At 45.7% G+C, this 27,609-nt stretch overlaps 1 protein-coding gene across 8 annotated transcripts in view; it reads left to right on the forward strand.

The window, feature by feature from the left end:
* The window catches only part of SORBS1 (sorbin and SH3 domain containing 1), a 202,868-nt gene extending 175,259 nt beyond the window's left edge, over window positions 1-27,609 (forward strand). For 6 of the 8 annotated variants that reach the window (XM_077779544.1, XM_077779562.1, XM_077779552.1 and 3 more), the window contains 6 exons: window positions 1,669-1,783; window positions 1,931-2,056; window positions 3,797-3,991; window positions 17,996-18,054; window positions 21,005-21,117; window positions 24,317-27,609. In XM_077779544.1, the coding sequence (XP_077635670.1) occupies window positions 1,669-1,783; window positions 1,931-2,056; window positions 3,797-3,991; window positions 17,996-18,054; window positions 21,005-21,117; window positions 24,317-24,384 (676 nt within the window). In that variant the 3' untranslated portion in view covers window positions 24,385-27,609. Of the gene's footprint in view, window positions 1-1,668; window positions 1,784-1,930; window positions 2,057-3,796; window positions 3,992-5,474; window positions 6,249-17,199; window positions 17,260-17,995; window positions 18,055-21,004; window positions 21,118-24,316 lie in introns of all 8 variants that reach the window. The other 2 variants (XM_077779528.1, XM_077779539.1) reach the window with 2 other exon arrangements.

Raw genomic sequence — 27,609 nt, forward strand, 5'->3', positions numbered from 1 at the left:
CAGGCTCCAGGCTCTGAGCTGGCAGTCAGCACAGAGCCCGATGCGGGGCTCGAACCCATGAACCGTGAGATCATGACCTAAGCGAAAGTTGGACGCTTAACCGACTAAGCCACCCATGCGCCCCTCCTGCCCCTTCTTTTTAATCAGAGAGAATATAACAAGAGTATATAAACTAATTTTAATTTAATCAAGCAATACCTTTTCCCCTTTATTCTTTGAATTGAGCAAAACCCACGTAATCATTGAATGACATTGTGATGATTATATTATATACATTTCATTAAAAAGTCACAGAACAATTTTTTCGTTAGAGCAACCTTGTCAAATAGAAGAGGGGGAAAAGGCTGATAGAGAGGGAATTGTCACCATTTATCAGTGTTGCAAATGCTGGAGAGATGTCTCCTTCCTCCTGGCTTGGTGCTGTTATCACACCATGCTCCCTCCTAGAACAGTTAACAGAACTTTTTTAAAAAAGAGTAAATGACAGGTGTGTCTGGGTGGCTCAGTGGGTGAAGCATCGAACTTTGGCTCAGGTCATGATATCACATTTAATGAGTTACTTTAAAAAGTGTTCTGTAGGAGCACTCAACTCAACAAAATTAAACAGGTTTCTTACCCACAGGACTTCTCTGATCCTCTTCTGTGCCAATATATGTGGTGACACTCTGGAAAAGATCTGAAGTATATCATATTATTGTTTCTCAAGCCTTGTTACCACAAGACCTTGCCGTGTGGTTCTTTGGGAGATGGGCATGTGGTCCCTAATGCAGGCAGGATGGCAGCCAATGGTACCTCTCCTTTGGCCGTGACTGCAGACCTCTCAGCCCCCCTCGAGCTGTCCTTGTCCTTGCTTACCAGTGGGTCCATGACACCCTCACCTGCATCTCCAGCTGCAAGTCACGTAGAGGGACATAGAGATCTCTAGCAGGAGTGGGTACACTGAGGGTGCTGCACATCATGTGTCCGTGATTAACAAGTAAAGAGAGGAGGGAATTCAGAGCATCGGCAAGGAGGCTATCGCAAAAAATTGGCCAAAGACATTCTTTCTTACAGAGACAAATGCCCCAGGTCCCCTTCATGGGCCTCCTCAGGATTAGAATCTTGTGTACCAGTGTGAGACCCACAAAGGCCGCCTTGTTCCTGCAGTCAGCACAGTGCTGACTTTATGTAAAGTCTTCCAGATGTGCCCCAGTTGTTGAGCCAGCACCCCTCACATAACCGTGGGACTTCCTGGCAAGTAGGCACACCCCCTCCAAACTGCAGTCAGAGCCTTTCTTCTCATGCTGTTGGTTTGATGCAAATGGAAAAAGATCTAAGTCACTTTTTTTTCTCAATTCAAAAAACTTTTAGGGGTGCCTGGCTGGCTCCATTGGTAGAGCATGCAACTCTTGGTCTCAGAGTTATAAGTTTGAGCCTCATGTTGGGTGTAGAGATATACTTAAAATCTTAAAAAAAAAAAGTTAACATCTATCCCACAGAAAACTGGAAAGATGCCAAAAGAAATGTAGTTTCCAGAAGAGTGGGGCTCTCACTTCCAAATATAGAGCCCCTGTTCTATCATCTGTTCCTTTGACCTCACTCAAAGTCTTCTTTTGCTAAAAAAATGGAGTGTCTTCATCTTCCACATTTTGAAACATCTGCTAAAATGCCATGACTCTCTGTCGACAGGGAGCTTCCTCTGCAGAAAGGGGACATTGTTTACATCTATAAGCAGATTGATCAGAACTGGTATGAAGGAGAGCATCACGGCCGGGTGGGGATCTTCCCACGCACCTACATCGAGGTACTGTAGCTCCTCTTTCCAGGGAAGAGCCTCGTCATGCCCAAACCATCACTTACTTACCAAGACCTTGTGTTTTGTTTCCTCCCTTCCTCTCCTCCCCCTACTTTCTGTTCTTTTCCTTCTGCTCTGCCTCTCTCCCTTTCTCAGCTTCTTCCTCCTGCTGAGAAGGCTCAGCCCAAGAAGTTGGCACCAGTGCAGGTTTTGGAATACGGAGAAGCCGTTGCTAAGTTCAACTTTAATGGTGATACGCAAGTAGAAATGTCCTTCAGAAAGGTAGGTGCCCTCTCCTGTCGTCTCTGAGACTCTGTTGGATGGCCGTGTTTTGGTGGGGCAGTGGCATCACAGCAATATAGCCTGTTGGCACCATCCCTGTGCCTAGGAGATGTGCCCCGTGAAGGATTGCATTAAAGGCAATTGGAGAATTCTCTGAGGTGAGGAATTTAAAAAATAAACCCCAGGCTCTGTCACGGCTTAATTACATTAGGTTCACTGACTAAAAAGGCAGTATTTCTGGAATCTTAGACCTCTTCAACCAATATTTATTGAGCACCTAATGACGTGGTCAGTGTTGGTGACTAGGTTTCACAGTATATTAACATGGCCCTAATGGAGAAGAGCAAGTCCTTTGACACCAAGAGAAGTTTGAAATACTTTGAAGCCAAAAGTCACGGGTTATCAGCTGTGCAGCTTTCGGGGAGTTGAAGAATCTTTCTAAGCTGCCATTTGCTCATATGTAAGATGAAGATAGAGGGCCCTCTTCTAGAGCTGTTTTGAGAGGCTCTGTGAAGCCCCCAGGATGTCGCACAGCAGCTAGTCGGTGCTCGATGAACAGGAGATGCCAGGGTTCTCACTGCACTCGTTTAGCATACGAGTAAGCTGTGCAGGGGTGTCTGCAGGGATGCTGGTCTTCCCAAGGATCAGATGTTCTCTTCAGGTGTCAAGGCTCTCTGGATTGCTACAGTAATTAGTTACTAATTTTACTGAGGATGGAGGGAAATGAACACTTGCCTTAGAAAAAGATGAGCTGGGGTGTCTGGATGCCTCCGTCACTGAATCATNGCCCCCGAATCATCCAACTCTTGATCTCAGCTCAGGTCTTAATCCCACACTCATGAGTTCATGCCCCATGTTGAGCTCTGTGCTGGGCTTGAAGTGTACTTAAAAAAAAAAAAAAAAAAAGATGAGCTGCCTTATGGGAAAGAGAGGCACTGGAAGCACCCTAAACACCCAATATGGGGAGACCAATAATTAGGTTATCGTATGTGCGTACAACAGGATAGCCTGCAGTGGGCCCTTAAGCTGTTGCTGCAATACCATTAAAAATGTAGAATTATATTCCTTAACAAAGAAGGACATTTGCTATATGTAGAAGGCTGGAAAAGGGAAATACAGTGCAGACTCCATTTGCATAAGAAAAAAGCATGTGCCAGTCTAATTCACATTCATGGGATTAAATCTGGAAATACATCATCTGTCAAAATATGAACAATGATTATCCCCAAGTGATAATTTTATGGGTAATAATTACGTTCTGCCTAATGTTTGTGTTTTAACTTTTCTATAATGATATAGGGGAAAATAAAGTCATGAAAAGGAAGGAAAAAAGATAACCCTCCAAAGCCTTCGCTTTAGACAAAGTTGGGTATCAATATTGTGTTAAATGAGGCAAAAACCATACATTTGGCCGTTAGCTTAGGGGAATGAATCTGAAATATTTCAAGACCAAGCTTGACTTCACAGCCTCCAGGTTGCTCTCCTGCTGTTAGCATCTCCATCTCGGTGATCATGGTTTCATCCAGATCTAGAAAGGAAGGTTTCTCTGAACAAAGTCTCTGATAACTGATTAAGGACGGCGCAGGGTGCAGGCGGGGGGCTCAGGCTGGGACAGGGGACGGCTCAGGGTACAGGCGGGGTGCTCAGGGTGGGACAGGGGATGGTGCAGGGTGCAGGTGAGGGCCTGAGGCGTGCCGAGGTGTGCTGCGACAGGAACCCTTGCCTTGCCGTATCTTACAGGGTGAGAGGATCGCGCTGCTCCGACAGGTGGATGAGAACTGGTATGAAGGGAGGATCCCAGGGACGTCTCGGCAAGGCATCTTCCCCATCACCTACGTGGACGTGATCAAGCGGCCACTGGTGAAAAACCCCGTGGATTACATCGACCTGCCTTTCTCCGCCTCCCCAAGTCGTAGTGCCACCGCGAGCCCGCAGGTACCTAAGCCTCTCGTCACTGGTTTTTCCTCTCATGACAGATCCATGGTGCTGATGGCACACAGGTCCCTGGGGGTGGTTCTTCCATACTGTGACTAAGAACCGTGTGCAGTAATGCAGAGAATACATACCAGGGTTTGTTTCCATGCATAGAAATGACATTTTTCAAGAACTTGCAGGGAGAATTCTTATTTGGGGGAAAAGAAAGAGCTTAAGGTGATTGCCCTGAGGATAAGATGATTAGGGCAAGAGACATAACAGCCTTTATCAGTTGGTCCAAAACTCTGTATAGGAGCATCCTACCCTGGATGACGCTAGCTGTCTGGGGACCACCAGTGTCCTGTACATACCATGACCCAGTATGCTTCTCTTCATCATCTTACTGGCCAGGGGTGGCCTGCAAAAGACAAAGATTGAAAGACAGAATTGCATGTTCTCATTCTCAGACCTAAAGACCAGATCCAGAGTATTCTTTGCAAGCACGAACTCTGTCTACACGGGGCTGAAAGGAAGTAGGTTTATAGGCATGAAGTTTGCATCCCTAAACTTTAATTATGAGCAAACTTGTTTTAAAAAATATAAAGTATTCCAAATCCATCCCCACTTTCCCAAAGCCAAGAAAAAATCAGGACCTTGAGTTCAGATGAGGCATGGTAGAGTGACTTCCTGTGGAGGACACTGACCACACCACAATGGTCAGTTGTAAGGATGACCAGGAGTATGACCGGACCCGAGATGACACTTGGATAGTGCCTCTTTTCTGTCATCCTCTCATTATTCCCTCCTCTTCCACCTGCCCGTCACTGACCCCAGGGATGATTCTTGGCAGAAAGAATTAGACGGGCTGACCCAGGCCTTCCTACACAACAAGATTCATATCCTGAGATCTTGTGGGGAGGGTGTTGTGGGGTCAGCACAGGCCATTCTGCTTTGTGACAATATGAGGAGCTCGGGGAGATTTTTCGCTGGGCTGGGGTTGAGCATGACTATAAGTCAAGACAGTGCCACTGCTAGTCCTCTTCTCTGGAAGGCTCTTTGCTAAGAGCACTGGAGAGAATAAAAGCCCAAAGAAGTGGCAGGGCACCTTTTTCCCTTCATGGGGTCGTGGGTGAGTTGTAGAAGGGGTGGGGGAGGGTGGGGAGGGGTGGGAAGCTTCGAATGTGTCCCTCTGAAAGTCTGACTCTGCAAACCAGGCCAGCACCATCTGTGAGTGCCCCGACAGGCCCCTTTCTCCCACGTCCATACCACTTGCTTCGCCTCTCCTCCACCACCTGCACACACCATGCACACACACGTGTGCACCCACATTCCACTTTTCTCTCCAGTCTGACCAAATGATTTCATTGGGGGGACACCAGAGTGTCCTCATCCTCTCCATTTCATTCCTCTTTTGTATATCTCTTGTGATCGTTTTCCTTTCTTCTTTATGCTGACGCTTGTACCTTTTGCTTCTTTCCTTTGTTTTTCCTCTCTTCTTTTCAAGTCCCCGGGTCACAGCCAGCTCCTCATGCCAGCCCCCTCATCTCTGCCCCACCCCCACCGAGCCCTGTCCCCTGAGATGCACGCTGTCACCTCTGAGTGGATCTCGCTGACCGTAGGGGTCCCAGGCAGGCGGTCTCTGGCCCTGACCCCACCCTTGCCTCCTCTGCCGGAGACTTCTGTCTACCACACTGACTACCTGACCTCGTGGGCAAGGCCCGGGCCCTCCCTGTCTCTCAGCCTGCCCCGTTCGAGCTGGGTGGATCGTTCCACCCCACGCTCCATGGCATCCCCGTTGGCCCTGCCTCCCCCCTACAAAGCCTCCTCTCTGGTGCCCGGTGCCCCGGCCTCCCTCCATGTCAACGGGGACAGTGGCGTCTACATGCCACCATCAGGTGTCTGCCGGGACAGCTTCTCGCAGCCGCTACCAGGGAGCTCTGATAGGGTCATCTCCGAGCTCACCGACGCCTTTAGCAGCCAGGGTAAGCGACAGCCGAGGCGAGAAGAGCGTGGACAGTGTGAGAGGAGAGCAGAGCGGGAGGCAGGTGACAGATGCCCTGGAGGACCCAAGATCTCTAAGAAGAGCTGCTTGCGACCTTCAGACGTGGTCAGGTGCCTGAGCGCGGAACAGAGACTCTCAGATCTCCACATCCCCGAGGAGAGCCGGCCCAGCCAGCCCCTGGGTAGCCCTTTTCCGGGAAGGGAGGCTGAGCAGACAGAGCCGCATAGAGGTGGCGAGCAGGCTGAGAGGAGGGCTGCTGGGAGTGCTGGGAGCCAGGTAGGCCTGCAGCATGACCGTGTGTGCCTTGGCGTCTCAGGTGCAGGGGGGCTGGACGTCTCACCCGTGGCCCAGCAGATGCTGGTGAGAGCCCTGTGCTTGCCTTGGGAGCAAAACTATTACCCAGGAGGGGACCCGGGTCATCGGCTAAGGTGTCAGGCTGGGGACAGTTGGGAGACAAAGGACGGTCTGCACTCTGGCCTCCTGAGGTGATTCAGAAGTTGCTCCCATTTTGGGCACCTCCGGGCCCAGTGCAAAAGCCCATGAGAAGGAAGGCCTTCCTCATGCCCATTCAGGCCTTGGAGACTTTCCCCGATTTGCTCTAACGCAGCTGAGAACACCAGGCTTCAGTTTGGCTCCGTGTGGTTTGATTTTGTGTGAGCTGCACTTTGTTTCCATAACCCGTGGCACTCCACCAGTGCTCAGCTCCGTCAGGTCTGCGTCCTGTCTCATGTTTGTGTGGGAGCGCAGGGCTTTTGTTCCCTAATGCACAAATGACTGGCCCATTTTCTCTCTGGGTCAGCTGCAAAGATTTCAGGGACCACAGTGGCCTTAGGGTATTTGGAAGGCTGAAAAATTGGGGGGTGAGGATGAGGGTAAACTTGGCAGTTAGAGCATGATTCTAATTTTGTCCATGCTGTTCAGTACCCCAGAAATCAAAGACTTTGGACAACTTCTCCAAAGTAGCTGGGGTTGAATGCCCTTTCACCTCTTCCCACCTACTCCCTCCTGGGAGTCCCTTGCCCTCTCTGAGCCTCACCTGTAAAATGAAGATGATACACTACCTCCTAGTGTGGTTGAGAGGGTTCCATGAAGCGGTGGGTGTAAAGTGCCAAGTGCACGGGCTGGGAATAGAACATGGTCAGCTATCCATTTTGGGTGATCTAGAGCTGCTTCTGGAATTGAGAACATTCTAGAATGCCTTTAGTATCAGATGGAATTCTTAAGTCCCATTTATTATTTACCGTGCACAATGCCCACAGTAGACCACGTTTGATCCTCAGACCTGCAACCCTCGTGTTTCTCTAAAGTTTCATTTATTCACTCAACAAATATTTATTTGAGGCCTGTAGACACCGCCCTGTATCAGGGAAGGGGGCAGGGGCCAGTGCTTTCCTGCTCTGGAGGAGCCTGTGTTCCAGTAGACTGGCAGACAGCAGCATCATGACTGCAGCAACAGAGGCAGGCTCAGAGGCCACAGGAGCACAGAGACCTGAGACACTGACCAGGCCAGCCCTCCAGCTCCAGCCTGACGGTTGGGAGAGGAAGGTCTTGCCACAGGAAAAGCAGTGTGGGATAGTGACGAATAATCAGGCTTAGCCTCTCGCTAGCGAGCCACTGTTTTCTCATGTACAAAGCAGGAGTGAAAGTAGTCCCTCCTTCATAGGGTGGTGGTAAGGATTAAGTGAAGTAAGCGAGGTGCCTGGTATGTGGGAAGGCTCCATAAAGTGGATTGTTTTTCCAGCTCTGAGCATGGGGCCCAGGGAGAAGAGCATTTCCTGGGGAAGGCCTTGCCTGGAGAGCGGGGGCTCCTGGGATGCATGTTCTAGGAGGGAGAAAAGGGTGTGTCCTGTTAAGGAAAGAATAGTTGGTTAGGGAGAGATAATGAGGGACTAGCTGGAAAGAATTTAATGTCTCTGACATGGGAACAATTCTGTAAACGTTCTAAGTCAGCCCACGGTGCCTGGAGTCCTAGTTATTGTCGGCCCTGAGTCATCGGCACAGTCCAATTCCAGGACCCAGCATGTCCAGGAAGTGCACACAGGGCCGGAGCTCCGGGTGAGTTTAGGGATACATACTTCCCGCTTCCTAATGGAGGGTGGGAGGTGGGGGTGGTAGCTGGCAACATGGAAAGACGGGCCTGTTGAAAATTGATTTTCCTTTCTTGGTGGGCCTCCAGACCCTGAGTGTACCACCTCCTGTCCCCTCCCTTCCTCCTGCTCTTTCAGGGCCAGCCCCTTCCCCATGGGTGTGCGCAGCCCTGGGCCCTGGCCTTGTTCCCTCTGAGAGCTGGGGGTGTTGTGTGGAAAGGGCTCCTGCTCACACATCTCCCACCCCACCTCTGTACTCTTCCCGCATGTGACTGGGACTCAGAGCTAGCCACTCAGGAAAGGAGGACATGCAGACGATCCTGCCCCTTGAGGCTCTCTGTATGATAGAGCTAAAGATGGAAAGGACTTCAGGGACACTGTTCTTTGATGTCCTGTCAGCTTGCTGTGACACTTATTGGGATAAATGTGTTGCAGACCAGTGTGTATGATCAGGAAAATTGTCCATCACTGTTTTCCTTGCTGTGGGGAACTGAATTTTATTATAGTTGTTAGGAAGCTTGGTTGAGTTTGTGACCAGTAAGTGAGGGAGTTTAGCTGAGTAACTTAAATGAAAAGACATTCTGAAATGCTGTGGTCATTTATTCTTTCACTCAAGTATCTAGGATGTGCCAGGCACTGTGCTAATGCTGCAGGTGACAGAAAAGGATAGACACTATCAAGGGCTTCCCATTGCCCTCAGGAAAGTGTCCTCCCTCACAGGCTTTCAAAGGCCTCATGTGATCTGGCCATTTAGACAGCAAGCCAGCTTCACCTTCCAAGGACTTCCTGCGTATTTGCCTGGATAATTCCCACCTGTCCTTCATTCACTTCTTCACTTAGGTGTAACTTCTTCCAGGAAATCTTTCCTGATAACTTCTCCCTGCCCCTGTAAGACTGGGTTAAGTGCTCTGACTTTGTGCTTCCCATAACCTCTGCACCTGACTGTGGGAGGCACTTCTCAGCTCTGCTGTATTCTTTACCTTTGCTTGTCTATGTCGCCATTAGAGTGTTAACGCCCTAAGGTCAGGGATCATGATTCCTTATATGTGGAAGGTATTCAATAAATATTTGTTGAGTGAAAGAAAAGATAAAAAGATAACTGGCCCCAGTGAAAGGAATGTAGGACCTCCACTGGTGGGAGATAAGACATGTTCACAAATAATTATGATGCAGACAGGAAAGGAGAGGCAAATAGTTCACCCTGAAAGTTCAAGATGAGAAATAATAAGCAACAGGAGAGGGAAGCTGCCAGTCTAGTAGACTTTGTAAGAAACGTGGTATTTGATCTGGGGCTTAAAGCACAGGAGATTTATAATAGGCAGACAGCAAGAGGGTATCGTTTGAGGCAAGCAGGTAGCCCAGCCAAGACCCACAGGTGGGAATGTGAACAGAGTATGGGGAATTGGGAGCTTTGAGTGAGGCTTAGTGTGTGCACAGGTACATAGAAGGGGGGTCTGGGGAAGGCGCTGGGAGCAGAGCTTGGAGGAGCTCTTGTACAGCATGTAGATTTTCATCTGCACCTCCCAACACTGTGTCTGGTCCCCTTCCTCACAGTTATGTGCCCCTTGTGAATCAGTTGTCAGACTTCCCTGTTTGGTGCTAAGTCCCTGCATTGCTGCTTCCTTCCCCTGAGTCACCTGTCCAGCCCTACCCCTGCCACCCCCAACCCTGCGGATGTGTGAACACTTGTACAAGGGTTTGGCTTTTCACTCCTTTGTAAACTCCCAAGCTGAAATCACATTTGGTCGGTTGCTCATGTTATTATTAGGTGTGTGTTCTCTGGACAGCAGAAGGTGGGGATGAAGTGCAGGGCGTCTTTAGGAGAACCACAATCTAGTAGGGAGGGCACTGTGTTGAAAGTTGGGATCCCCAGGCTCTGGTCCAGCTCTGCTGTTGGCCTGCTGTGTGTCTTCAGATGAGTCACTTCCGTTCTCTGCGAGTTTCCTTATCCATAAACAAAAGATTTAGACAAGAGAACTGAAGTTGTTTTTAGCACTTATATTCTACGATTAGCTAAAAATCCTGTATAAACAGAAAGGAAAATAAAGAACAAATTCAAAAATTTAAGTAGGGGACTTATTATAAACCTGCAGATGTTCACGATTGAAAAATGAAAGGTGTTCCCTTTGGCGGGGGTGCATAATAAGACAATGACATAGATACAAGGAAAACACCCAAGAGTTCAGAATTATCAACCAAACTCTTGGATTTTATTGGGCATCATTTTGGCCAGGAAGGTTTGGGATGATCAAGACAGTGAAAGGGAAGAGCATCTTGGAAATCTGTCATTAGCATTGTCATATATTCACTGAGCTTTCCCGAGATAGAGATGGTGTTTGCGGACTGGCATCCAGCCATGGTTTTTAAGAGTTCCTACAATTGGTGTGAGAGATCCTCATAGAATTTCTGAATTAAAAAGAACCTTTACAGATCACCTACTCCAGTGACTCTTAACTTTTTCTGGATCACAGAACTGTTGAGAATCTGAGGTCAGCTGAGGACTCTGGGCCAGTAGTTTGGGGATGAGGGTAGCATACACACACAGTTTTGCATCAGGTTTCAGGAGATCCACACCTGAGTCCATCTGAAGGCTCACTGGGAGTTAAGAGCCCCCCCATTCTATTCTTATTTTATGATAAGATGAGGAAATTGAGGCCTGAGAAAAGTGACAAAACTTCTGTGATATTTGTTTGGGTCCCAAAGGGAAGGAAGCCAGTCAACAGTAAAAGCAGTATTCAGGAAAGCCATGTGGATCCTCAAAGCATCTGAGAAGCACAGGAACAGCCCTGGAGAAAGGAGAGGAGAGAAAGCTACTCAGCTGATGGCTGAAAGGTGCTTTAGTGGATTCTGAGGGAATGTGCCTTACCACATGGCAGCTAGCTGCATTCCCGGAAAAATCAGAACAAAGACCTAGGCCTGCTCTTAGCATGGAAATTAGAAATAGAAGGGAAAGCATGTAATGCAACTTGTGAGAACAAAGAGGAAATAAAAAGTGGTAAGCTATCCAACTAAAATGGGAAACATTTTCCTTTGACTCAGAAGGGAAATCTCTAAATATGTACACGGGGTGTTTAACAATTTACAGGATGGGGAGAGGCGTTGACTGCAGTTACAAAAATAATCAGCAGGTGTTATGTCAACACCTTAGGATAGGGAACCAAGACCTAAAGTTGAAGTATCCACCTCTAAAAAGGTGTTAGGAGAGATGGTAGGTATCCATAGCAACCCTCATGCCAGCTACACAGTACCTACCGAGGTAACTCCTCAAGGAGTACCTCCTTGATCACTGACCTCACCAGCTATTCTGATGTGTCCCTTGCGCAGAGGACAAGTGCAGAGAATCAGGATGTCATAGGATGCACAGAACTTGGGGTCTGAGAGCCCGGGGTTCACGTCCTACTTCCTCAGTTACTCAGACATGTTGGGTCTTAGTTACGTAAGATGAGGTAAACGTTGGCCACCTTGTTAAGAGGATGAAATGAGATACAGAGATGAACACACCCAGCACAGAGCATGTCACTGGGACTCAATACATACCTGTTGGATGACACCAGGTCACAGGGAAAAGAAATAAAAGTTTGCTTTATTTTCTTTCTCCCATTCCACCTCAGAGAAGAAGATGGAGGTGGGGGAAGAGAGGCAGGTAGAATATGAAAGAATCCTTCACTTTGTGTTAACAGATCTAGAGTTTAGAAATTGGAGATGTTGCACTCTAAATTAGTGCTTCTCCCTGCTTTCTTGCCCCTCTTGGCTTGGTATGAAAGCACCCTCTTGGAAAGTTTTTGACTTCTTCATCTTTGGATATACACTTGCTATTACTCCTCAGCTCACTTTAGGAGAGAAACAGACCACACTGCAGACTATGAGGACAAGGCTGAATGTTTGGCTTTAGTGTTGTAATCAGATTCAGATTACAACACAGTAATGTGTTCTCTGTGGAGTAGTCTGCAAGAGGATTGTGTCTAGGTGGTGAACAGCTGAACCAGTTGGTTGTAATTTGTTTTATGTTTAAACTGGGATATTTTTCTTTCTTTTATTTTTTTTTTTTAATGTCTATTTTTGAAAGAGAGAGACAAAGAGAGCATGAGCAAGGGAGGGGCAGAGAGAAAGGGAAACACAGAATCTGAAGCAGGCTCCAGGCTCTGAGCTGTCAGCACAGAACCTGACACGGGGCTCGAACTCAGTAAGATCATGACCTGAGCCAAAGTCTAACACTCAACCAACTGAGCTACCCAGGTGCCCCTAAGCTGGGGTACTTTTCTTAATAAACTCAAGGAGAACTCAGTGGGGCCTGTTTTGAGGGTCCTATGGAGGTTTTCTAGAGCCAAAACCCCGGAGCCCAAAGCGTTCAGGCCTCTGACTCCTCTGGCCCAGATTGCCTATGGTGCTCTAGAAGCTGCAGATCTATCACCATCCAGGGCAGCCCCTCCTGCGCTGCCAGAGGAAGCTCTCCATCCACATCTGGAGGCTGCAGTCACAAGCCCTCCACCAAGTCCTCAGTGGGCCATGAGTGGGGTGCATCTGTTCTTAAGCCAGGCCAGCCCTGTCCAGCCTAGTTCTCAATTCATAGGATGCATGCACCCTTGTGTTAGAACCTTCAAGCCAAAAAGAATGTTTATGTAAATCATGTCCAATCCTCTTATTTTACTAAGAACTTGAAATCCAAAAACACTAAGCTAGCGTCTTAGCCTAGCCTGGGACCCAGATTTCCTCGTACGCAGTCAGGTCTCCTTCTGGGAGGCCGGTATGGGTCATCAGAAAGAGAGGTAGGGGTGGGGTCTGAGCAGATGAGAAGATAGGCATGGGCAGTGGGTTGAATAATGCTATCTCTGAGTCACTGGGGAGAGGGGTTTGGTTAGGAGGGCAGAAGGGGCCTGAGATGCTTCCAGGGGGGGTCAGGCCACGCTGAGGTTGAGTTTCTTAATCTCATTAACATCTCCAAGACTTCTCTGCTGCTCTGTACCCTGTGGACAGTTTATTTGGGGCTTCAGGGCTTGGGCACACACCCAAAGCTGGAAGAGAATGCTTACTAACTCCCATGTTCGTGCCAGGTGTTCTGTGGATCCAGAAGGATTACTAGCCCCAGGGAGGCCAGGGTCAGATTCCTGAGGGACTTCTGTGAACAGAAGATAGAAGGGAAACAGAGCAGGGAAGGCTCCATGTAGGTTGCTCACTTGGGAATAATAAAACGAGTCCTCCAGGCCAAGGGGCAGGGGGGAAGGGGGGCAATGTGTGAATGCATGTGCAAATAGGGAAGAAAAGTAGTTTCTGGATCGGTAACTCCTGCTTACTGATGGAGGATGGGGAGAGTGCAGGCTGTGTGTGTGTGTGTGTGTGTGTGTGTGTGTGTGTGTGTACGTGTTGGGCTGATGGCTATTTTTCTAAATGTGAAAAACTAGAGCACATCTCCAAAAATCCAAAACATACTTGGCATAAGATAATACTCCCTTTGTTCTTAACCCTGGATGAGGTCCTCATTAGAACTTTGTCTACTTTTAGACTTAAATAAGGGTGGGGGCGAAAAGCAAACAATCCAGTGAAGAAATGGGCAGAAGACATGAACAGACACTTCTCCAAAAAGGACGTCCAGATGAGCAAACAGACACATGAACAATGCTCAGCGTCCCTCATCATCAGGGAAATACAAATCAAAACCACACTGAGATACNGAAATGAATGAATGAGTAAGTAAATAAATAAATAAATAAATAAATAAATAAATAAATAAGGGTGGGGAGAGAGTGCAGAGTGGCATTGTCCAGGAGGCATGTAACGTGAGTCATGTATATAATTTAAACTTTTCTGGTAGTAAAATGGAATCAGTGAAATTAATTTTAACAATATATTTTATTTAATCAAACATATCTAAAGTAGCATTAAACTATTGATATAATTACATAATAGTATATAATCAATAATAATTATTAATGATAACAATTTGCATTCTATATTTTGTGCTGTTTTTGAAACCCAGTGTGTATTTTTACACTTACAGCACATTTTTATACTGGCCACATCTCGAGTGTTATGGGCTACCATATTGGACAGCATAAGTTCAGAGAAAGAGCTATGTAAAGCTGTATACAGTTAGAAAATGGGGCCAGGGAAAGAAAAATCTATACCTAAAGGAAAAAAAAATCTGAAGACAAACACCCTTCAAAGTAAAGGGCAAATCCCCACAATGAATATCAGTGGTCTCTATTGTCCCTGAGGGTTCACATGCCACACAACACCCCCGCAAAAAACTGGTTTACATCTCAACTATCTGAATTTGTTTGATTTAAATCTAAGGAATGCATTTCAAACAGGAAGAAACTGAATCTTCGCTAATAGGATAAATGTTTATCTTGCCTTTGTCCCTCATCCCACAGACTGTGATTAAGGAACCAAACTATCCTTACCTATCGGGGACAACTTCAGTTTGTACTAGATGTTACCTTTGTCTTGATGTGAAAGCTATGATGATGGTTATCCTCTGATTTGGATATGACCTGAGACCAAGGAAGGTATTAGCTGGCTCAGTATCCCATCCAGTACTGTGGATCCTTGAGTTAATGACTGGACCATATTTATTATTGTACCCTGTACCTTTTACATGCAGAGAAAGTATTCAGGAAGAGACGAGACAGTGGCTGCTTTCAACAAAGGGCAGAAGCTGGGTGTTGCTATATTCATAGCCATCCCAGCGTGGCTCAAGAGGGAGGTGGTCAATGTCAGTTACACACCGAGGACTCAGTCATCAGTGGCTTTGCCACATTGTGCAAATCTTCACACTTCCCTGAGCCTTAAAACATCCTTTTCCGCCCTTTCCAAGTCAGAGGGTTAGTATGAAAGTCAGATGAGGTAATGGACCTCTATGTGCTTTGAAAGCTTTTGTTTGTTTTTAAGTGCTTTACAAAAAAAGGGCTAATAAGATATTAGTTTCTTTTAATTGTATCCAATTCTCCAAGGCTCTCTTAAGCACCAGATATTTGCTTGAGGATCAATTCCAGTCACTCATTTGCGATTAAGTGGATTGAAAGATGCTACAGGGCTCCTATAAGCTGTAGACATCCTGTGAAGAGATTGTCCACAATCCTCTTTGTTCTCCATTTGACCTGAGGTCATTAGGCCACCAGCTGAAGTTTGGATTTTTATGACAACTTCGTTTTCATGAGGTGTGACCCAGACTGATCAGTCTTGCCACACTCTAGCGGAAGAACTTCAGTGAAGGATAATTAAGGTCCTCTACAGCCTTGCTCCCCAGAGTTGATCTGTGGACCAGCATCGTGGGTGTCACCAGTAGACAGAGCCTCAGGATGCACCCCAGATGTGTCAAGTCAGAGTCTGCGTTTTAACAGGATTCCCAGGTGATCCCGCCATACGCTAGGGGTTGAGAAGCAGTGCCCGACAACATCCCATCGAGTGATAGCGCAGCCTTGGCTTCAGTATCCGCTGGGATAGGCAGCTCCCTTTTGTCAAAATCTGCCCGTGGGTGTCACCTAGTCACCCAGAATACATTTCATTCTTCTGACACATGAAAACCCACATAGCAAGTCCTTGGAAATGTCATCACTTTCCTTTGTTACACAGAAGCCTCGATCCAGAGGCTGGATGTGAGTAGAGCCACACGAGGTCACCTGGCAAGGCTGGAGGCCCTGAGACATGGGAAAAGGACCATGAAAAGGCCCCTGGCAGTTCTGTCTCTTCCTTTGCTTCTGCTAGAGTCCAAGGTTCAGATGATGGCAATTTTGAAGAAGTTTAGAGAACTTGAAGAAGTTTACCAGAAGGACAGAAGTATAGATATGATGTCTGGGGTAGAAGTTGGTCCTGCAAGACATGCTAAAGAGTGAGGCCATTTGCAGTGGAGATGAGTAGGAGGAGGTGGTGACATCCCCACGGCAGCCCAGCAGCTCAACTTCTCGCTAACTGTGGGACGTTGGGGCGTGCGCTAGACCCCTGAGCATCAGCTTTATGGCTTTTAAAAGCAAGCAAGGTAACAAAACCTGTTCTGCCTATCTCTGGGGTTTCTGTGGGACTCATGGCAAGTAGTATCAGTGAGCACTCCTAATAACATGGGAAATGGTCCGAGGATGAAAGAGAAAGTCCAGTAGATGAATCTAGAAGACAAATCAACCACTAACTCATTGTGTGACCTCAGGGGAGGCCCTGGGCCTCTCTGAATCAAGTGGGCCATATATGAAAGTAATCTGAGTGCCCTTTGAGAAGGCCCTGGAGTGCTATGGCTCATTGCTATTAGCGCACATTATCAGGACGTTCCTCCAAGAAAGATGGCTCTTCAAATGTTCATTTAGGGAAAGTTCTGAGAGCTTGGAATTGAATCCTTTCAGGGGGAAATAATTCCAAACACTCTCCCTGGCCTATACTCCGGGAGACCCATTTAAAAAAGCAAGTCTGCTTGGCCATTATCACACCTATGTTTCCATGTCAGCATGTGGTACCTGAGCTGGTGAGTGAAGAGCGATGGTTTCATTTCTTCAGCTGTGTCAGGACACATAGTCCTAGTTCTGGAAGCAAGCTCTGCCCTGTGAGATATCTGAACTCCTCGCATACCTGACTGGGGTGTGTCATGTGCAGACTTTTCCAGGGGAACAGTCATGTTTGATCCTTCAGATACTACCAGGGAGTTTTTCAGAAACCTTTCTCTCCGTTTTCATAAGTACCCAAATATGGCATCCCTGTTAGTTTTAGGAGCCCGCTTTGCCAGAGTAGGCTGCCAGTCAACCGGATAACTGACACTGCCTTTTGGCATAGCAGCCCTTCTGTAGATGCTAGTCAGCTGAGAGCAAAAGGACCAATGTGTGTTTTTATGGAAGGTCATAACTCTTCCATAAGACAGCCCTTCTGTGTCTCTTTCCTGCCCATCTGGGGACGCTGTGTTGTTGATTCTCACCTCACTGCATTCGTACTTCCAACTTCCCATTCCACTGCCTGGATGCTTGCTTCTAACTCTGTACATTGCATTTCCTCCTGTGCACTCACCGTGTTGTTGTGGAAACTCGATGGCCATAGGCCATGAGTATCCGGTGTCATCGAGTGTGATGGTGTGGTACGTGTATTTGCTCACACTTTTATTTTGAATCCATTCCAATGTGACATCTGCTAAAATGTCTCCCTTATAATTTGCTTGGTGATCACAGCCTTCTCATCATTCATTGAGAGCAGGACCTGATCTCACAGAATCTGAAAAGAGCTATGTGGTAAGATGCCTGTTGAATAAGAACTGTAGCTTTTCTAAAGAGAATTCTTACTGACTTCTAGAGTCTCAGCCGGAGTAATGCCTGGCTAACTCACAGAGCCATTATCTTCAAGAATTATATGGCTGTTGTCCTAGAGGGAAATATTAGGCCACCCCCTTCCCTCTCAGAAAGCAGAGGACTTTAGAGACTTTATTTGTACTCTGCCTACGTGTGGGATTAAATTAATGATTAGTGCATGATTGGGGATACATACTTGCATTTCTATCTTGAAGTTATTCCAGTTGTTACAGTTACTCACTAATTGCAGGCTTTTATGCTTCTGCCTTTTTTTTTTTAAATAGTCATACTAAATCCCAAATTCTTCTGTATCTTACCTGTTTTTTTCCATGCTTACACCTGGATCCCTCCTGCACTCCACTACTGGAATATCTATTTTTTTAACCTGGATCTTCAACTCTGTTGTTTCCCTGGACTTATGTGCTTCGTCTGGAATGTTACATCTCTTCCTCTCTTTCTTTTTCTTTTTTTTTTTTTTTTGTTGTTTTTTTTGTCCCCATGTTGACTGTTATATGGGGGTTTCTGGATATCTCGGGGCCACTCACAGGAAGCAGTTTGCAATGAGATCATAAACATTGCCGAAAAATCTGTTCATTACTGCAGCACTGTTTCTCATCCCCTTGACTTTCATCACAAGGTATCCCCTTCTGACAATAAATCATCTTTAATCATTTCTCAGCAACCTCAAGCCCAGCAGCGAAGAGTCACCCCAGACAGGAGTCAAACCTCACAAGACTTGTAAGTACACTTGGTGAACTTCCTTTCTCATATCACATTCTTGGTGGACTGTTGGCTTTAGAGAATGGGTCATTGACGAAGTCTGGGGCAGCCATTTGGGGGAATCGCCCCCAGCTTCTCTGAGGATTTCTAGTTGGGGGCTTTTTTCCCATCGGCCAACATGAAACAGGTGGTGGGCAGATGAATATAGAAGGTCATAGACCACTGAGAGATAGAGACCAGCAAAAAGTGAACTACCACTTAGGAGCAAATGAGGGCTGTGCTGACTGGAGTCAGTCCTAGTGTTGTGGGAATATAGAGGAAGGAGTCATTGGTTCTACCTGGAGATAAATGAATAGAGTTGATCCACTCAAAAAAAATTATTGGATGTCTCCTATGTTTTAAACATATAGGGGTAAACTCCATTCCCAGAAGAAGGGAGATTTGGAATGGGCATTGAAAGGCAAATTGGAGGGGCACCTGGCTGGCTCAGACTGTAGAGCTCATCATAAGTTCAAGCCCCACATTGAGTGCGGAGATTACTTTACAGTAAAGAAGAAAGACACATTCGTTTTGAGAGCTACAACAGGGAGGTAAAAGGCCTTCCCAGCTGAGGAAAACACACATGCAAAGACCCAGGGTAGACAGTGTGTTCAGTGAACTCATAGAAGACCCACATGGTGAAGGACTCAGTGCCCTGAGCCGCATGAGACCCATCCAAAATTAGAGCTGACTGGGGACCCAAGCAGCAAGGTTGTGAGACCTTGGCCGGCCAGTCTCCACCGTCTGGAAGTGAAGATAGAGGAGCAGCTATCAGGAGTTATTTCCCAGAGCTGAGGCTAGCAAGGCAGCCATGCTAGGAATTAAGAGAAGGATAAAGCATTCTAAGGAGTCCAAGTTAGATGGAGACAGCAGGCAAATATGGAAGCATCAAAAATAGTATGTGCTTACCAACTAGAAATCTTTCTGCATCTCTTAATTCCTCATTCAAGACCTTCCTCTGGCAGACAGATCCATCTACCAAATTATCAAAACATTTGGATACATGCATAAAATTAAAAGGTCCCTTTGTTTGAGCCGAGGAAACGGGGAGTGGGGGGGCGAACTGGCTTCTCTTACTTGTCTCAAGTCTTACCTGCCTTCTCACAGGCATTCACTGGCATCTCCTGGGAATGGTAGATGGTTGGCTCATTTGCACAGTTGTGCCCGGTGGTGTGGTTGTGTTTCAGAATAGTGAGTTCACAGAATTGTGAACTGGTATATAGTAGATGCTTAAGTATTTGTCAAAGATAAATGAAAATAAACTTTTCCGTTGCCAAAGCAGATACCAAATTTCACCACAAATAGTCCAGCCTTCTCCCGCAAACTATTAGGACGGACAGAACAGCACACACCAAATGGCCTTAGGCCAGCTAACAATAAATAAAAATCTTAACCGCAAATATCACTGAAACAGAAAGAAAGCAAAAAGTTTTCAAGAATTCCTGAAAAATGACATCACAGTTAAAAACAGTTAATGAGAGACGCCTGGCTGGCTCAGTCAGAAAAGCATGCGACTCAATCTTGGGGATGTGAGTTCGAGCTCCATTTTGGGTATAGACATTACTTAAATGAATAAAACTTTTTTGGAGGAAGCGCCTGGGTGACTCAGTCGATTAAGCATCTGAGTTCGGCTCAGGTCATAATCTCCGGTTTGTGAGTTTGAGCCCCAAGTCGGGCTCTGTGCTGACAGCTTGGAACCTGGAGCCTGCTTTGGATCTTTGGATTCTATGTCTCCCTCTCTTTCTGCCTCTCCGCTGCTTGAGCTGCCTCTCTCCCTCGCTCTCTCATGCTCACACTCCCTCAAAAATAAACATTAAAAGGAAAAAAACTTTTTTTTTTTTGAAAAAAATTTGTTTATCCATTTTGATAGACAGTGTGTGTGAGCAGATGAGAGACAGAGAGAATGGGAGAGAGTTGTAGAGCCTGGCACAGGGCTCAAACTCACGAACCATGAGATCGTGACCTTAGCCAAAACTAAGAATCCAGTGCTTAACCTTAGACTGAGCCACCCCGGTGCCACAATAAATCAAAACTTTAAAAAAAATAAAAACAACTAACACAATATATATCAGCCTGTTAAGGAACTCAAGGTAGTGAGGCCATTGGAATGTACTTTTTATATCCTTATATCAGTTCAACAATTTTATATATATATATTTTTTTATTTATTTCTATTTTATTTGTATTTATATATTATTTATATATTTTATATATTTATATTTATATATAATTATATATAAGCAATTATATATATTATAATATGTATATAATATATATAATTGCTTTAGACTCTCCAACGTATATGACCAGAATATAGTGTCTATCTCTGGACTAAGTAATTTCTGATTATCTTTGATAATCTACATACATTCTCCTGTGTTAAGCAAAAGCCTTAGTTAATTTTAAATTGTTTTTAATGTTTATTTATTTTTGAGAGGAAGAGACAGCGCATGAGTGGGAGAGGGGCAGAGAGAGAGGGAGACACAATTCAGAGCAGGCTCTAGGCTCTGAGATGTCAGCACAGAGCTGACACAGGGCTCAAACTCATGAAAGGTGAGATCATGACCTGAGCCAAAGTTGGACGCTTAACCAACTGAGCCACCCAGGCACCCCTGCCTTGGGTAATTTTAAAGAGGGGGCATCTAGACAAAATACTTGGTAACCAAATGAAACTAAATCAAAGGACTGATCATAGCCTTGCTATCAGAGCCTGCCCCCCCCACCCCCGCCGCCATCCCTATCAGTCTTCATTTACTTATATGCTGAATGAATCTCCTCAATGTTCTGCTCTTAGAGAAATAGCCAGTAAAATACTTTCATCTGCACTAATATGTATGAAACACCACCACAGTGTTGATTTAACTGAAATGGGCTTTAACAACTCATCATTTAATCCTATCAGTGTTTGAGTCAATGTTTTCATTTTTAGATTTAGCTACCAAGCACTATATAGCTATATACCACAGAATGATGATGAATTGGAACTCCGAGATGGAGATATTGTTGATGTCATGGAGAAATGTGATGATGGATGGTTTGTTGGTAAGTGATCTCCTCATGTTTTTCTTACTAGTTGTGTATTGGAGGAGTAACTAGGAGGGATAAGCCACACGGTGTTCTCTGCACAGAAAAAAGAGCCTTCTCAGATCCTGTGTTTCTATCAGGAATGCGGGGCCACCCAGCTCATGCTTGCTCTGGAGACAGTGTGGGTGGCACTAAAGATACTGGACCCAAAAGCCAAATCTGCCAAAGCGACTGCACAGAAGGGCAATTTCAAATTGATTGAATCCTGTTTGTATTCTGTGTACATCTGGTCTACATGTGGAAACTTTATTTTCTTAAAACTCTTAAGAAACAACACAAGAAAATTTGAGCCATGAAACTCAAGCATATGTGTAGATGTTCCAAAGACTATTTACTTCAGGCTTCTAACAACTTTTTTTTTTTTAATGTTTATTTATTTATTTTGAGAGAGAGATTTAGAGTGCAAGTAGGGGAGGGGCAGAGAGAGATAATCCCAACAGACTCCGTGCTGTCGGCAGAGTCCGATACGGGGCTTGAACCCACAAACCGTGAGATTGTGAGCTGAAATCAAGAGTCAGATGACTAGGGAACTGAGCCAGCCAGGTGCCCCCAGACTTTTAATAACTTTAATCAAAGCAACCTGCTTAGTTAAGGTCTGTTCTTGATTTCAGCTCAGGTCATGGTCTCACGTTTCTTGAGACAGAGTCCCACATCGGTCTCCATACTGACAGTGAGGAGCCTGCCTGGGATCCTCTCTCTCCTTCTCTCTCTCCGCCCCTCCCCAACTCATGCATGCATGCACGCTCGCTCTCTCTCAAAATAAATAAATAAAAACTTTAAAAAAGCAATGTGCTTAATTAAAACAAAGATTCACCATTATAGAAAAGGAAAAAGATCAACATTTTTTAAGATTTTTGTTACAAAGCAGATACTTGCTTTATATACTTCTGTATTGAAGTTCTCAACAAACAACAAAACAAGAACTACCCCCATTTCACAGACTCAAAAACTGTTATATAACTAGCCCAGGTCACCCAGGTAGCCAGTGGTGGGGCCAGCACTAAAACTCAGGCCCATCTCTTCCATAGCCTTTGTCGTTTCTGCTCAGGCACAAACATGCTGTTCAGGGCCATTGACTTAGTTTTTGCCTCTGTTTTTCCCGTGTACAAAGGACCAGCTCTTTCCTGATCTCTCTGGAAAATCTTTGCTAAAGCAAAGTCAGTCAGGGCTGGGTTCGTGAGAATGGCAAGGCCTCGGCATACATGGGAAGCCTGAAAGATTTGCCTGGCCCTCACCAGCCTCTTAGGCCTTCCGTGCCTCTCCCCCTCTTGGGTAATCTGACCTCTTAGGCTACCCCAACCTTTCCAGGCTCCCCGAAGCCTGTGGCCCCCCCGCTACCTTGAACTATTCTGTTCAGACAGAAGCCCCGTCTCAGAAGTCAGCAACACTCCCATGGAGTGCAGAAACAGAATGCAAGCCATATTTGTAATTTAAAATTTTCTGGAAACCACAATGAAAGAAGTAAAATGTGGGGCGCCTACGTGGCTCAGTTGGTTAGGTGTCTGACTTCAGTTCAGGTCATGATCTCTCAGTTTGTGGGTTCAAGCCCCGCATCAGGCTCTGTGCTGACAGCTCTAAGCCTGGAGCCTGTTCAGATTCTGTGTCTCCCTCTCTCTCTGCCCCTCCCATGCTTGCATACTGTCACTCTCTCTCTCTAATAGATAAACATTTTTAATAAAAATTTTATTTAAAATAAAGTAAAATGAAACTTGCAAAAATTAATTTTAGCGGTATATTTTATTAAAACCAATGTATTCAAAATATTATTTGAACATGTAATCAGTGTAAAAAATTTTAAATGCCAAAGGAGCATGTAAAATATCTAAGCCTTAGGAGTCTGTCTGATGTGTGATTTGTACAGTACAGCATAGCTCAGTTTAGAACAGCCCTGTTTCAAGCATTCAGTAGCCACCTGGGGCTGTCATATTAGAGAGTACAGCTCTCACATGTCTTAGCTGTTAAACTCCTCCAGCAGTGTTTTATGTTTTTTACGAGAACATGGGGCATTATGGGGGACACCAATTCTCTCACGGGGGTGCCCTTGGCAGCTGGGTAAAGGAATGTTTCTCAGTCCCTCAGATGCTTCAGAACGTAGCCTGGTGCTCAGTGGAAGCTCATTTTCCCATCCATAAGGAGAGGTTGAACCAGGTGTAGGAGCACATCTCTGGCCTTTGTCCTCTCTGCCTCAGCCTCCTTGGCCGTCTTCCCTAGGGGTTCAACTAGATATCTTAGAGGTCGTTAGTTTTGACGCCTTTTTTTAGCTCAAAGTTTCACTTTGGGCAACAGCCCCAACCTACTGGTGGTGTCTGCTTGAAATGCTGTGTTCACCAAGGTTCTGAAGCCATATCCAAGCCGATTGGGGAAAGGATGCAATCATCTGATTGTGACATCTGCCATCAAGAGGGGGGAATAATGACCCAGCATGTATCCACCACCACTCCCCACCCCTGACCCCACCCTCACCTCCACCCCTACCCATCCCAAGGGAAGAGACTAGGTTAGGGATCCAGCAGTTCCGGATGTGGAGCAATTGGGGAAGGGCTATGTGCCCAGGTACCTCAGCGGGAACCCTGATTAGATTGAAAGCAAAGACAGGGAGTCAATCTGGGGCTTAGGTNAATCCAAAGCACAGAGCCTGATGCAGGGCTCAAACCCACAAGACTGCGAGATCGTGACCTGAGCTGAAGTTGGATGCTTAACCAACTAAGCCACCCAGACACCCCAAGAATTTCCTTTTGATGTGTGGCCATGTCCAGTGGACTTTTAGAAATCCTACAGTTTAGAAATTCTATATCCCTGGTATCTTGTATTAGATGAATGTGCTCATTTTTCCAACAAGAAGTATCAGAAAGAGCAGAGGGCTGGGAGTCAGAAGTCCTGGGTTCAAAGCCTGCTTCTGATGCTTGCTAATCTGTGGGAATCTCAGTAATGTCACTTAAGCTCTCTGAGCTTCAGTTTCCTCATCTGAAAGAGAGGAGTGCTGAGAATGCCCACCTGGCTTAACCACCAGGCATTATTTTATAGCCCAAATGAGATAATATCGGGAAAAGTGCTTTGGAAGCCATATGCTGTGGAATTGTTATCGGGGGCTCCCTCTGAACTCACAAGTAAGTCTTCTGAATTTGTGTGTGTGTGTATGTGTGTTTTTTTTTTATAGGTACTTCAAGAAGGACAAGGCAATTTGGTACTTTTCCAGGCAACTATGTAAAGCCTTTGTATCTATAAGAAGATTGAAAACCACAGAGATTATTTTTATTGGAGGATGAAGCATAATTCACGAACTGGTCTCTTTATTTAAACATTGAGTCAGTAGGAAAACTAATGCAGTGGATAAAGTAAGAAGCAAAAGAGAAGGACAGAGAAGTGTTGTGTCTGAAGCCCGAGCCTGTTTGAACTTACAGTGTCAGGCAGGCTGAACTGCGGAAAAAGGAATGAGGCAAATCTGTATTTACTTAGCCGCTTCTGGGAGCTACTCCAAGCCTTCCATGCCTCTCCCCCTCTTGGGTAATCTGACCTGTAACACAGGCCAGGAGCAGTGAGGTCAGAAATGCCTCTTGCTGCCCCAGTCTTGACCAGCTCTGGCTCCAAGGGGGTCATTTGACCTGAAGCAGCCCTCAGAGCGTCAGGCAGACCCCTAGCCATTCTCCAAAGGCTCCACACCCCAGCCACCCCAGAGCCCCATTTCCAGACATTGCTGGGGATCAGCCTGGGCTGCCGGGGCCATCCCTGGACAGTGGCCAAGGCCCCCAGACTACCCAAGACCACGTCCTTCGCTCCTGGGATACGTGGGGAAATGGAGGCAGAACATAGGTGACCTGTGCATTCAGCCTGCATGCAATTGCTCTTGACACCCTGGTGTTCAGACAGAAAAGCACATGAGGTTTGCGCATGGGAGCAGGGTGCCCAGGTCAGATAGTTGCATTTGTATTTCCAGGTGATTAAGAGGCTCTGTAGTTACCGAGGTCACTTGCAGCGTGCTCTTTCCCGTATCTCTGACTTTTGTAAGTGGTCACCTTCAGCACAGTTTCATTTCGCAGAATGCCATTGCTAACCTTTCTTTTCTGGATTGTTTTTGGCCAGGGCAGTTTGGGGTTGATGGGCCTATTCTGACAGAGTACCAAGGATGGCATTCAGTGAATTTCACATACGCTGGATGCTGGGGCCACCGATGAGCAGGACGGGCGCCACACCTTAACACAGACTCCCTGCAGCAGGTCAGGCACCACCCACAGTGCAGTAGCCCTGGGTCACCCTGGGGAGGCTTCTCTGCAGAGTGGGAAGTGCACGTGCCCTGGCCCCAAGCGCGGGGCAGCCGATCTGCCACTCCCAGGACGTCTGTGCTTTACGGGACTACCTCTGAGGAGGGAGGCCCCTGTGACACCCACGGTGCTCAAGTCACAACTCCATCCAATTCTAGGATGTTTCTCAGCCTCTCTGCTAGACCCCTGGGAAACATAGAGAAATGACCCACTCCCTGCCTGCCAGGAGCTCACAGGTGATTGGAGAGGTAGACACACAAATACTGAATCAGGAGAGACTGTGATATGTGCAAAGAAGGGTATGAGAGAGGAGATTACCTTTCCCTGGAGAGACCCTAGAAAGCATTGTTGTATTTCTGTCTCCATGAGATCACTCTTGAACAACTAGGCTGCTTAGAAGAACCTTCGTCCGAGGGTAGTTTATGGCTGGAAATTCTTGGAACGGTTTCTAGAGTTTTCAAACTCTCATCCTCCCCATAAATACACATCCAAGGTCACAAATAGTAGTAGCAATTCTAGGTGGTAGAGTGTATACAGGAATCTTGGCTCTCTGCATGTAGTTCAGAATTGCCCCAGGACCATTGTCCCAAAGCCTGGAGTCTCCACAAGTAGGCAGAGTTTGTCTTCAGTGCCTCTGCCTCACCTTCTGTCTCTGACAGTCATCTACTCATCACCTGTCCAGCCCCCTACCCCCATCAGAGAGCCTCACTCTCTTCCTGTCCTCCTTTCAAATCCTGGCCTTAGGAAAGAACCTGCCACTGACTCCTTCACACTAAAGTGTAAATGACCAATAAGAGGAATGTGTTATTTCTTCCCAGCAACATTTGTTTTTAGCTAGGACAGAGCAGAGCCTTAACCCCAGGGGATGAGGCAGTAGAATTAATGGTGGTGGTAGCGGGTGGGGGTGGGGATAGGGTGGAGGAGCTTCCTGGGTAGAAAGAACCTGTTTAATATTCTTTAACACTCATTGCTTTGGAAGGTCCACGTCTCCATCCCAGGGCACTGTCTGGCTCTCCCTGAGGGACTGTAGTACAAGTGCTTTTGCACGTGCGTTTTGCACAGCAGCATTTCACTCATATTTGGAATGTAATCCTTGTATTGGCTAATGTGTTTCCAGGTCTTTCTTAGATGCAAACCATTAATAACGATCTTATTCTAATAGTTTTTTGAGGGGTGCTTCTTACGTAGGTAACTTTGAACACCTCTTTCAATACAGCTAGAAAATAAAATCAATTTGTAAAGCCACAGTTGCATATGATGCCAGCCTCACGCATTTGTGTATCTTCAGAAACCCAGGTATGCCTCACCAATTTGCCCGTCTTTAATAAAATCATGTTAAAATTTGCATCAAACTTCAGCTTCCTATGTATGACAGAACAAGGAACAGAGTCTCCAATTGTTCTTTTGTCCTCAGACATTTAGTAATATAAAATACCTATTTTTATGCTGAAATATTTATACAGGTTTATTAATAGCAAGTGCAACTAACTGGCACCACGCCTTGCGACACATTTTGATACGTTAGCCATGCTTCTGGGTAAAAGCAAGCCCCCAACTACTTATCTTTTGCAGTCTCTCTGGGATCAGTAAAAGAAAAAAAATCATAAGCGTAAGAAGTAGGCTGTAAATATGTATATTCAACTTTGTATAGCCCATGTACCTACTTTGTATAGAAAAATAATTTTAAAAATTTGAACTGAAGGGGGGTAAAATAAGGAAGTCATGAAGTTTTTTGCATTTTTATTTAAATGAAGGAATTCCAAATAACTCACCTGCAGATTTTTAGCACAAAAATAGCCATTGTTAAGTGTTACAATTTTAAATAATCATTCTTTCTGGGAGAGAAGCTAATTGTGATCTCAGTTATAGGTTTTTTATTTTGTTTTTGATTTTTTTTTTGTTTTTTTTTTTGGCTGTCCTATTTATCTACAGTAGTATTAAGTTCTTTTGCTAGAATAAGTTACTACAAAGAAGATTATATTCTGAAAGAAAAATAACTGACATTATATATAACCAATTAATTTAAAGTATTGCCATTTACACACCAAGAGCATGTACTATGCAGACACAGATTTTTCCGTTCATTTATTTTTCTTTATTGCGGTGGATTGATTTGATAAATGGATGTGTTGAATTACTACATTTGCTGTACATATTATTTAATAAACTTTATTCAGAATTGCGTGGCATA

This window comes from Crocuta crocuta, unplaced genomic scaffold (assembly GCF_008692635.1).
Source record: "Crocuta crocuta isolate KB4526 unplaced genomic scaffold, BGI_CrCroc_1.0 scaffold170, whole genome shotgun sequence".
Classification (NCBI taxonomy): Eukaryota; Metazoa; Chordata; class Mammalia; order Carnivora; family Hyaenidae; genus Crocuta; species Crocuta crocuta.